Here is a 13,297-nt window from a genome sequence, read left to right on the forward strand (position 1 = left end):
ATGCCACTTTTAGGTGCCCGAAGCAATTCCCGTGGTCCATAGTTTCTGATTGCTCAGTAGCTCTAAAGGCCACTCCCCCTGATGTCAGCTCTGACAAAACGCGTTGGAGGGGGCCACGGGATGTGACTTCGTTACGCTGATCGAGACCTGGAAGTGGAGTTGTGCACGACATGAGCGGAGGAGGAAACATACTGTGAAGACTGTATGATTTGGCTATTATACACTCTTGTGAGTAGTTTGTACAAAAAATGGCCACTGCCCCAGTCTTTAACTGGCTTTTACAGCAAGGAACACATGGACAGGCAACACATGTCAAAAAAAAGAAAAGAAAGTTCCCAGCTCAACTTGCCAGCCAGCTTACCAACAACCAAATTAATCTGTCTCACAGCATTAAAAAACAGGGGTTTAGTTAGCATACATTTGCAAATATATACGTAAGCCACAGATCCATGTCACAGTACCCCTAACTCTACAAATGTTTTAGGCGCCCGAACCAATTCCTGTGGTCCATCATTTCCGATTGCTCAGTAGCTCTAAAGGCCACTCCTCCTGATGTGAGCTCTGATGAAACGCGTCGGAGGCCACGGGATGTGACGTCGTTATGCTGATTGAGACCTGGAAGTGGAGTTGTGCACGACACGAACGGAGGAGGAAACCTACTGTGAAGACTTTACAATTTGGCTATTATACATTCTTGTGAGTAGTTTTAATTTTTAATACATTGTGAGGTTTTATACTTACATTATGACAGTCCCTGGTGTTTCTATTCACATTTAGTGATACCTTTGGTGGAAGTGTTTAGCTTTTTCAGTTTGCTTCACATTGATTTGGAAGATTCCTTTTCTCTTCTTCGTGAGGACGGCATTGGATCTGCACTTTTTATGGTGGACTTTTCATGGGACTTTTTGTTTGTATTTTATTGGTTTGCATATGAGATTGCACAGTTTTATATTATTATTTGTTAATTATAAGCGCTGCACTTTTATTTACATTTAGTACTAAAGGAGACCTGATCTTCCACCCGATTGACTTATGTTCAGAACTGATCGAAACTTGGGTTACATGTGTATGGACCATTGATCAGTAACAGATAGTGACAGCTTCAACTGACTTAAGCTGACCGGTTGCAGCAGAAAAAAATTTGACTGAGCAGGCCCGAACAATGGCGTATTTTTGCACTCTGCTTTTCACCACTACAAAAGGAGACCTGTGCTTTCCTCTGATTGGCTTGATATGATTGATTTACAGTTATGGTCACAAATATTGGTACCCCTGCATTTCTGTCACATAATGCACCACTTGGCCCAGAAACCTGTTGCAATTACAAATGTTTAGGGATTCTCATGTTTATTTCTTTTGTTTGTATTGGTATGACATAAAATAGTGGAAAAACAAAAAGCCAAATCTGACACATTCCACGCAAAACCCTAAAAATGGATTTGACAAAATTATTGGCACCTTCTCAAAATTGTAAGAATTAATTGCATTCCAAGTTTGTGATGCTCCTGTATTTTGTAATTAAACTCACCTGTATCAATTAATAGATCTTAACCCCTTGACGCTGACCGCACGCAAATTAACGGCCTCACAGAACTGGCCTTTTTTCAGCTGATTTGCGCTCCCAGCACAAAGACTGGAGACCCAGGTCCCGTTCTAATGGTCGGGACCTGGAACGTCCCATTCCAGGTCACCTGATCACTGTAATAACCTCTGATTGGCTATCACAGTGATCAGTCACTGTGGAGCTTGCCCAGCTTGTTTTCTCTCTCTGAATGGAGGAGAGAGATACATTGTATCTCTCTCTGTCCTTTCAGAGAGAAAAAAAAGTGTAATAAATAAAAATAATAATAACAAAATAAACAAAAATACCCAGATCAAGGTTTGTTCTAGGTCTGTGCCAGGGTTAGTGTTTGGGTCAAGGTCAAGGATCAGTTTTTCTTTTTTTGGTCAGTATTTTTTTTTTAATTTTTAAAGTGGTTGTAAAGGTTGAAGGTTTTTTACCTTCATGTATTCTATGCAAGAAGGTAAAAAAACCTTCAGGGTGCAGCAGCTCCGTGGGGCCAAGCCACTGCTCCGTGTATGAATGGACACAGCTGCTTGCTGTGGAGGCACCAGACAGACAGGAGGAGCCATGAGAGCCTGCGGGGGACCCGAGAAGAGGAGGATCCAGGCTGCTCAGTTCAAAACCACTGCATACCTTAGGTAAGTATAACATGTTTGTTATTTACAAAATAAAAATGAACCTTTAGAATCACTTTAAATAAGTATCAGTATCAGCTAGTAGTAGGATAAAAAAAAGCAAACTGCGCACTATTCTTTCTTGGCAGTACTACGGGTACATACGACAACTAACATACACATACATACATGTGGTATCGCTGTGATCATCAGGAGCAGGAGAAATTATTTGGGATTTTTCTTTGGTGGTAGGTTATGGTAGTAGCAAGAAAAATACAGCTAATTATTTTTTTTTACTATTTTGAGCCAGTTTTCCTTTGGTAATAAAAAAAAATAAATCTGGAGATAACCATTACCATTTACCACCAAATTAAAGCCCAATTTGTCCTGGAAAAAAAAACAAGGTGTAATCCACCTGGATGCACAAAGTAGTTGTGATGCTATGTATGGGTTTTGCTAACACGTGTCAAAGTTGCAAAATTGTGCTTAGAAGTTAAGATTTGTTTTACCCTTAGGCACAAAGGGGTTAACATTCCTGTGTCCACTGCGCAACATTGTCAAGAAGTGTACAGCCCATGGCACTGTAGCTAATCTCCCTGGACATGGACGAAAGAGAGACTTGGTCAAAGGATTGTTTGAATGGTGGATAAAGAACCTCGATCAACTTCCAAACAAATTCAAGCCTACCTTCAGGCACAGAGTACAACTGTGTTAACATGCACTATATGTCCCAGTCTGAATGAAAAGGGACTCTATGGTAGGAGACCCAGGAGGACCCCACTGCTGACACAGAAACATAAAAAAGCCAGATTGGAGTTTGCCAAAACTTACCTGAGGAAGCCAAAATCCTTTTGGGAGAATGTGCTGTGGAATGATGATACAAAATTACAGCTTTTTGGTAAAGCTCATCGTTTTATGTTTTAGGGCTGCTTTGCTGCTTCAGGCACTGGATATCCTGACCGTGTTCATAGCATTATGAAATTTGAAGACGACCAAAGAATTCTGGGGCACAATATAGGGCCCAGTGTCAGAAAGTTGGGTCTCTGTCAGAGGTCATGGGTCTTACAGCAGGACAATGACCCAAAGCACCCAGAAATGGTTTCAGACAAAGCGCTGGAGAGTACTGAACTGGCCAGCAATGAGTCCAGATCTCAATCCATTTGAGATCACCTGTGGAGAGATCTCAAAACAGCAGTTGGGAAAAGGAAGTCTTTCAATTTGAGAGACCTGGAGCAGCTGGCAAAAGATGAATGGTCTAAAACTCCAGTTGAGAGGTTTAAAACTCATTGATGGTCACAGGAAGCGATTGATTTCAGTTATTTTTTCCAAGGGGTGCGATACCAAATATTAAACTGAGGGTGCCAATAATTTTGTCCAGTCCATTTTAGGGGTTTTTGCGTGGAATGTGTCAGATTTGGCTTTTTGTTTCACCACTTATTTTTTGTGTCATACCAATACAAACAAAAGAAATAAACATTTGTAATTGCAATAATTTTCTAGGTGAAGTGGTGTATTATCTGACAGATGCAGGGGTGCCAAAATTTTGGGCCATGACTGTATATATGAATTGATAGAAATTCACATGTATGGAACAATAATTTTGGCCAAGCCATGAGTGACAGATCGTGAAGGTTTCAACTGTCCGAAGTTGACTGGTTGCAGCAGAAAAACATTGACTTTACAGGGTCAATCAGTCGTGTATTTTCACACCCTTGGAGATTCCAGTTTCTCATCACTTGTGATCACTTGAGAGTACAAAAGGAGACCTGTGCTCTTGTCCATACTTGATACAGTTGATTTATGGATGGAATTGCAGTTGGTACGCAAATATGTGGCCTCTTTTGGAGGCTGGGCCTTGACACTGAGAGGCCACATATTTGCGTACCCAATGTAAACAAACATGTGCCGAGAGCGCGTGCACTTCTCGCTCTCAACACATTTACCGGCGGCTCCCGGAAAGGTCTCAATCGCTACTTGCAATTGGGAGCTGTTTGATCATGTGACCGATGTGACAGCCAAGCATGGCGGTCGCATGACCCTAAACCCCTCCCAACCTCCCAGCATCACAAATCACTTAAAGGGCCGGGAGGCGCCAGCGCCAAGGGGCTAAAAATTTGATATGTTTTTTTTCCAAATTGCATGCCACTGTTTCAAGTGCACCAGTGTGAACACAGGCTAATGTGTTGCGTTAAAGAGCAAATGCATTTTAGATGCATTTTCATCCCTGGTCACCTGAAAAAAAAATGGCAAGTATCTCAAAAGACTCACCAAAAAGACACCATGGTGTTTTTTCGATGTGTTCCTATTGATTTTCAATAGGAGATGAATTGTTAGTATGCTTTTTTAACACAGGACCAAAGATGCAGCATGCAAAACGTTTAGGCCGGGTTCAAACTGCTGCCTGCACTACAGTTTAGCTGCAGCATGAATATACCCGTACTTTTTGTTTGTTTTACTTGTGGATTTAGCCGCGATCCTATAGACCAGTGATGGCGAACCTTTTTGAGCCCGAGTGCCCAAACTGCAACACAAAACCAATTTACTGATTTCAATGTGCCAACACTGCAATTAACCACTTGCCTACCGGGCACTTCTATATCCTTCTTGCCCAGGCCAATTTTCAGCTTTCAGCACTGTTGCACTTTGAATGACAATTGCACGGAACATTGTACCCATATGAAATTTTTATAATTTTTTTCCCACAAATAGAGCTTACTTTTGGTGATATTTAATCACCACTGGGTGTTTTATTTTTGTGCTATAAATGAAAAAAGAGCAAAAAATAATTTAAAAAAAAGGTTTTCTTTGTTTCTATTATAAAATTTAGCAAACAGGTACTTTTTCTCCTTCACTGATGTGTGTTGATGAGGCTGCACTGATAAGGTGGCACTGATAGGTAGCACTAGTGAGGCGGCACTGGTGGGCATTGATGAGGAGGCACTGATGATGCTGCACTGATATGCAGGAATGATGGACACTAATAAGGAGCACTGACTGATAGCACCAACTGGAGGCACTGACTGGCGGCACTGCTGGGCAGCACTGACAGACGGCACTGCTGGGCAGCACTGACAAATGACACTGTTGGGCGGCACTGCTGGGCATTGATGACAGCATGAAGAAAGTGCAACCAATAACCGGCAACTGTATTTACATTGGGGTTCAATGACACAGCTATTCACATGGTAAAAGGCCACTGTGATTGGCCTTTTACCTCATCACTGACAGCGCCGGGTGCGCTCCACTGGGGATGTGCAGTGGGCATGTTCTGGGAGGATGCCCATGGATGCCCTCCCAGAACTAGACAACCGCGCTGTAGCCGTCTTTCGGTTATAGCACGGTTGGCAAGCAGTTAATCTCACCTCCGGCAGTGTCGGTGTAGCTTCCAACCCGGCAGTTCATTCCCATCCAAGCTGAAAATGTTGCCTCTGGCACCGAAGCAATGTGGGAGCCGCTTCCTCTTATCCACAACCATCCCTGGATACGTCACCCGTGGTGCCAGAGCCATGTGGGAGCCGCTTCCTCTAATCCACGCCCATCTTGATACGTCGCCGCTGGCACCAGAACCATGTGGGAGCCGCTTCCTCTCATCCACGCCCACCCTGGCCCCAGAGACATGTGGGAGATGTAGTTCGATGGGGGGTGCAGTGTGGTCCTTGTGCGCTCATCTTCTTGGAGTGCCCACTGAAATGGCTCTGCGTGCCATCTCCGGCACACGTGCCATAGATTCGCCATCACTGCTATAGACTTCTATTAGGTTGCACGTTTTTGCTGCATTTTCAGGAAGCACACCAAAGATGCAGCATGTAGGACTTATGGTGCGCTTTTAAAAAAATACTTCAAAAACATTCAACTTAATAGAAGTCTATAGGACTGCAGCTAAAACCGTGGGTAATATGCAAGAAAACCACAGGTACAACTGTGCTGCATCTGAACTGCAGCACACTGGTGGGAACCTTGTTTGATTCTGCCTTACTGATAAACGGAGTCCAACTGGCAATGTTTACAAAGCGTATAGGTTAAGGGCCCGTTCACACCGGTGTGTTTGAAAACATAGTATGTGTTTTAAAAAAGCATATTGCATTTGTAATGCATTGCAATAAAACACATTTGTATTTTAGATGTATTTTGCCTTTGCTTTCATCCCTGGCCATCTAAAAAAAAATTGACATGTAACTCAAAAAATGCACCAAAAACACACTACAGTTTTTTAAAGCAAAAAGCAGCGTTTTTGCTACAATAGCATTTGATAGAGAAACTGCATGGTAGTGCTTTTTTGCTGCGTCGTTTTGCATTTTTTTTCTGCGCAGCAACAAAAAAATTCCACTAATAAAAAATAAAAAAAAAATAAAGACCTGAACAAAACGCTTTAAAAACGCGTCAAAAGAGTGTAGAAAAGCACAAAATGAACTGCGAAAAGAACTGCAAAACGGACAAAAAGCAAACGCAGCACTTTTGTTGTGATGGAGAGATGCGTTTTAGCAGGGAAAGAGCACACCAGTGTGAACTCAGTCTAAAAGAGATTTTCTTTGTTTTTGCTTTTTTTTTGTTTGTTTTTTTGCTGGGGATTCTGCTTGTTTTATTGTATGTGATTATAGGTGTTTTCCTTACGTGTTAGGCCCCATTCTCACGTGTATTCCTGCTCACTTTTTTGTGAGTTTTTCACGTGTTAATGTGCCAAAGAAGCTCCAAAACTATTTGAGTGAAGCATAGTGTTGTTTTTGCCGCGTGTTTTGGTGCATTTTTACTGCATTTGACGAAATGCACGCCAAAACGAGCGTCTACCACCTGTGCTTGGGGTGCAATTAACAATTATAGGCCTCATGCACACTGGGCATAAAAAATGTTGCTTAAATAGGCTTTTTTTTTGTTTTTTTTTCTTTCAGCCTGTAGAAGCAACTATATGGGGATTAGTTTCTAAAACTGGAGAGTGTAAATCTGGTGCAGCTCTGCATAGAAACCAGTCAAATTCCAGGTTTTATTGTCATAGCTTACGGGTCAAAATTCGACCGATTTTTTTTTTTTTCTCGTCTAAAAATCGAACCTAAGAATAATCGGCCAATTTTCGCTCTATTAGTGGGTCAATGGCACAGGCCGATTTTTGTGGTTCCTCCCCTTTTCGGTGATCGGGCATGTTGGAAAATTTGTGAAAAACTACCGATTTTTGACTCAATGATGGTCAAATCATACGATCGTTTTTCCGAAAAGAATATGCGCATGAGCTATGACCTGGAAGGAACAGAAGTTTCCCCTGTTATATGGGGTGAACTTTATGACTTGGTCGGCCAATTTCCGAAATCATTGATGGCACCATCGGATTACCGAGCGAACAACGTTTTAGTTTTTCGGACGAAAAATCGTTCAGTATTCAACCCATGTATGGCCTGCATTAGAAGCTGGTTGACTACCATGCACAGCTGCCCAGATTCTGAGTGCTCCAGTTTTTAGTAAATCCCCCCCCCATGTTCGCCTATGTGACCATGGACATTTTGGCTTACAGGGATATCTGAAGAGGAACATTTACAGGCTGAAAAAAAACGCATCACAAGCGTGTTTATAAAAGGATCTTTCAGGCAGAAAAAATGCTTGACAAACATAAACATGGCATTTTCAAGTGTTGATTATTATTATTATACAGGATTTATATAGCGCCAACAGTTTATTATAGTGAAAAATGAGGGGAATGTTTTAGAAAAAAATTGCTTATAAATGCAAACGCACAGAAACGCTCATAAACGTGTGCAGTACGAGCCTTTATGAGCGTTTTTCTGCCACTTTTGTTCTTCTAGATTTTATGGCATTTTTTCAGGCGACTAGTGTGCATGGGCCTGGTGTGTGGTTGCAGTGTGTTCCTGAACCACATGGCAAAACGCACATTTACCTGCGTTTAGGAAACACGCAGGTGTGAATGCAGCTGGGCCAGTTCAAATATACCCCTGGTGCACATATATGCGGCCGTGTTTTGCGTGGACATGAGAGCTCATTCATTTGAATGGACTCCTGTGCCACATTACACACAGGGAAGAAGTTCCTGCACTTCTTCTGAAATGCAGCCCGCAGGGGAACCTCACTACGGTTCTGTTTTCCAGTGCGGGCGGCGTGCCATTAGAACAAATGGCAGCCACCCGTGGGTCTGTGTGGGTGGTGCGGCTGCACGGATTTTTGTGCGGATCCGCAGCCGCACCACCTGCACAGATGTGAACCTAGCCTTATGCGGTGCGGGAGTTGCAGAAAAAATCCTGCATCACATCACAATCGGGTGTCAATGTTAAGCTAAAGATGCCCCGAAAACGGTGCTCAAAAGGCAGTGCGATTGGCTGAATCGGAACGCATCGGTGTGCACACCCATGCGATCCGATCCCAGTGTGAAAAAAAGGGTCCTGCACTTTTCCTGCGGGTGCGATTTGAGCCATACAAAATGAATAGCTCAAATCGCACTGCAAAAGAATAGCATATGATTTGAACAGTAATGCGTTTCACATCTGTGCGGGTGGTGCCGCTGCGGATTCGCATGAAAATCTGTGCAGCCGCAGCACCCGCACAGAGAAATGCGGACCCGTGGGTGGGTGCCATTAGTTCTAATGGCACGCCACCCGCACTGGAAAACGCAACCGTAGCGAGGTTCCAGTTTTCAAAAGAAGTTCAGGGACTTCTTCCCTGCGTGTCATGGGGCACAGGAGTCCGTTCAAATGAATGAGCTTTCGTGTCCACGCAAAACACGGCCGAATTAATGTGCACCAGGGGTAAATGTGAAATGGAAAACGCAACCGTACTGGGAGCCGAGATTCTTGTGCGGGCTGCGTTTTCAGAAGAAGTGCAGGGACTTATTCCCTGTGTGTCACAGGGCACAGGAGTCCATTCAAATGAATGGGCTCTCGTGCCCACACAAAACGCGTCCCGCACGGCCGTATATATTTGAACTAGGGCTAAGAGGTATTCTGGATATTATGATTTTTGTGTTATTTGTATGTTAATACCGAGCAGCACAGTGGCTAAGTGGTTAGCAGCTCTGCCTGGCAGTACTAGGGTCATTGGTTTGAATCCCAACCACGGCACCACCTGCCTGGAGTATGCATGTTCTCCCTGTGCCTGCGTGGGTTTCCTCCGGGTACTCCGGTTTCCTCCCACACTCCAAAGACATGCTGGTAGGCAGGGGCGGACTGACCATTTGGAAACTCGGGCACTGCCCGAGGGCCCGGGGTCAGTAGGGGGCCCCATGAGATGCCCCTGGTACCTTTTTCATAGGCTTTTTTGAGTTTGGGCAAGGACACAGGGGCCCCATGATCCCCTATCGCCCGGGAGCCCCATGAGTTGTCAGTCCACCCTTGCTGGTAGGTTAACTGGCTCCTGTCTAAATTGTCCCTAGTATGTGTATGTATGAATGTGAGTTAGGGACCTTAGATTGTACGCCCCTTGAGGGTTAGGGACTGATGTGAATGTACAATATTATTATTATTATACAGTATTTATAAAGCGCCAATAGTTCGCTCAGCGCTGTACATTACAAAGGGGAACAGAACATGTGACAGAACAATACCAATACAATGCAAAACATGAGGGGATCGAGGGCCCTGCTCTTTCGAACTTACAATATATATGTAAAGCGCTGCGTAAATTGATGGCGCTATATAAGTATCTGAAATAAAGAAATAATGTATAAATGCAACTTCTTATAATCTGTATTTATAAACAAAAATATATTATAGAAAAAAATTTGAAAATAAAAATATTATTAAAAAAAAAAGTGAAACAAATAATTGGTAGAAGGGGCTGCAGAGTGCCATCCGAGGACTGTCCTGGACTGTGGTGTGAATGCACCATTGACAAATGTGGGAAGGTGAAGCTGAGTGTAGGGAGAAGAAGGTTCATTCTGCTTTTGGGAGGGCTGTCAGCCTTGTCCCCGCCTCACTATAGGCAGCACTGAGAGCAAAACAGGAAGGAAGGAGCCCAGAGAGGAGAGAGCAGATCACACAGCAGAGCACACTCACACAGTGCACCCAATGCTAGGGGCTGCCTGCTGCTCTACAATGTGCTGGAGATGAGGCTGCCCATACACAGGATCTATGCAAGCAGAGGGCAGGTGCTGCTGGCTGTCAAGGAAGCATAAAGAGGATCAGCTGGAGGGGGGGTGTGCAGCCAGAGATGTGTGATCCCCACTGCACTGATTCATGATCATGGAGATTGAGAACATTGTGGCCAACACAGTGTTGCTGAAAGCCAGAGAAGGTAAGAGGGATAGTGGGTGGGGAGCAGAAGGAGCAGAGGCTGGATCATGCACACATAGTGGAAGGCTGGGAGGCTGATTGTATGATTGAGAGGCATGCATGGTATGTGCATAGGGAATGTGCTGGGATTTGCCCCTTTTTTTCCCTTCTGAATTTCATCATTGCAGCTTGTTTAGAAGAGCCACCAATGGGGGTCTGTTGCAGGCGGGGGGGACCTAACAGGATCAGATCACTCCTGTGCAGGCCAGCTCATCAATAACCCCTGTGCTGTCACACAACATATGGGCAATACAGGGAGCAGTCTGCTCTATAGGAAATCTGCTGGCTGCTGCAGAACCTCCATTATGCATGCTCTGGATTTGCATATCATAACACAGTGCATTGGCAGTGTACATTGCATCGGTTACAACCGGCAACTAGTGACTTGTATTTATCAAAGTGCAGACCTGCTGTTTGGGATGGGGGGGGGGTTATCTCGTACGAATTATTGGGGGGTACGGCGCATTCTACATGTCTGCCAACATTTCCAAGTAGTTTTCTTTGTTGTGAAGTTGTGCAGTAACCTGCATGGCTGTTGTGGACAGATTATTAAACTGAAACATAAAAAATACTTTTTAATTTCTATTCTGGGGGAAAAGATGATGTGAACATTACATTTCTGGGTGGACTTGGAAGTGTGAAAGTGTTTTATGTTCATTATATTCAGCTTAAAGCATAATAGCACTATGTTGCCTGTTCTTAGCCAAACTACCAAAATACTGTTGGGAAGGACAAATATATATACAACATATATCAATATTTAGAATGTATCCATATAAAAAGTGTTTTTTATATATATAATTTTATATTAAATATATACATTTTTAATATATTTAGTTGTAGTGTGTATCAGTTTTTTTTTTTTTACTTATCCAGTACATATGATAAAATATAAAAAAAAAAATGTATAAACACATTCTCATATTTAGATTTTATTTTTTAAATTTATATATATATATATATATATATATATTAGTGTGTATATGTTTTATTATACTATTTTTAACTTCTCCAGCTACGGTCTGCTTGTACAGTTGCCTAATGTTCCTGCTGTGCTTGTTGGGGAATGCGCAGATTCTTTTAGTCATTTGTGAACGGTAGACTCATGGAATGCTGTGTCTATACATACCTTCCACCGTTACCTGTTAAAAAAATGTAGACAGCACATTCATAAACTAGCCACTTTACACATCAAGGCATCCCGTCTTGAGAGAAACATAGAGACTTCCATAGCTAAACTCTCAGGTTGAAAATCCCTGGTTTCAATACCTTCAGTCCAATACCAATAAGAGTGAAGATTCACTTTAATTATTCAAGACAAAAGATCATTCCTGTTTACTTATTTCCTCTGCACATGATTGGATAATTAAAGTGAATAGTCAAACAATTTGTTGTGTCAGCATTCTCAAATCCTTTAGTAAATCACCATTTTTATCTGCCTCCTTCCAGCTTATTGGCACTGGTGGGTCTGCGTGTTAGAAAGGCAGCTGGCATATACAGGAGGCCGCAATGGCAGCCCCCATTTCTCCTATGGCAGATTTACTGAAGATGATCGACAATAAAAGCTATTAATTTTGTTTCTTGTTTTGGAACTCTGTTTTCTATTTGTCAGGAAATTTAAGTTACACTCTTAACGCCCCGGTCACATCAAACCCGACTTTGAAATCGTGCAACTGACAGTCGCATGATTTCAAAGTCAGGTGATTTGCCGATTTCAGGTGCGATTTGCAAGACATGACATGTCTATGTAAATCGCACCAAAAGTAGGAAGCGCACCGATATGACCGCTCTAATTGTGGTCAATAAGGTGCGATTTGCAAGTCACATGCATCACAGTGGCTAAATGGTTAGCACTTCCACCTGGCAGCAGTAGGGTTGTTGGTTCGAATCCCAACCCCGGCACCACCTGCCTGGAGTTTGCATGTTCTCCCTGTGAGTGCGTGGGTTTCCTCTGAGTACTCCGGTTTCCTCCCAAACTCCAAAAGTCATGCTGGCAGGTTAATTGGCTCCTGTCTAAATTGTCCCTAGTATGTGTATGTATGAATGTAAGTTAGGGACTTTAGATTGTACGTTCCTTGAGGGTTAGGGACTGATGTGAATGTACAATATATATATATATTTAATGTAAAGCGCTGCGTAAATTGACAGTGCTATACAAATACCTGAAATAAATAAATAATAATTTGCATCCAGTGTGACTGGGGACTAAGTGGAGCTCCTTCAGTCCTGTTGTACCTTGATACTGATCTGTGTGGGCTTATTGAGTCATGGCTTTTAAAGTGCAAACACTGCAAGAAGCAACCTACTGTTAACTAGGGACTTCCACTTAGCGGACCTGGCCCAAACTCGGTGTTATATTTGTCAATAGAGTGGAGCTCCTTCAGTCCTGCTGCACATCGGTATTAATCTATATGGGCTTGCTGCGTAATGACGTTATTTGTGGAAACGCTGTGTGTAATGCCATCTACTGCAACCAGGAGTTACCACTTAGCAGATTGTACCACAGCTTAGTATCATATCAGCCAGGAAAATGAGGATACACTTCAAGTGGAGCTCCCTCAGCCCTGCTGCACATCGGTACTAATCTACATGGGTTTATTGAGTAATGACGTGTAAAGTGCAAACATTGTGCATAAACGGACTGTGACCAGTCATTGCCGGTTAGTGGATTGTATTTGTCAGAAAAACTGATTCTTTGGGTCCTGACCTTTCATTATCCAGCTGATAAAAATTGTATGTACATCCCAAATAGTTTTTTTTTTTTTTATAGCTTTGGACAGAGTGAAGAATTGTTATAACCCCCATCATGTTTTCATGTTGCACTTTAAGAGATGCTAGTTTAGTACTATTGCATA

The 13,297-nt window shown here is 42.8% G+C and overlaps 1 protein-coding gene across 1 annotated transcript in view; it reads left to right on the forward strand.

Annotated features, from left to right (window-relative positions):
* The first annotated feature begins 10,117 nt into the window (after positions 1-10,117).
* The window catches only part of GRK4 (G protein-coupled receptor kinase 4), a 327,280-nt gene continuing 324,100 nt past the window's right edge, over positions 10,118-13,297 (forward strand). Inside the window, exon 1 of the mRNA XM_089691556.1 lies at positions 10,118-10,404. Within this exon, the coding sequence (XP_089547682.1) occupies positions 10,347-10,404 (58 nt within the window). The 5' untranslated portion in view covers positions 10,118-10,346. The remainder of the gene's footprint in view (positions 10,405-13,297) is intronic.

The sequence above is a fragment of the Staurois parvus genome, unplaced genomic scaffold, assembly GCF_062004578.1.
Source record: "Staurois parvus isolate SC_StPar_1 unplaced genomic scaffold, SC_StPar_1.0 ptg000564l, whole genome shotgun sequence".
NCBI classification, from domain to species: Eukaryota; Metazoa; Chordata; class Amphibia; order Anura; family Ranidae; genus Staurois; species Staurois parvus.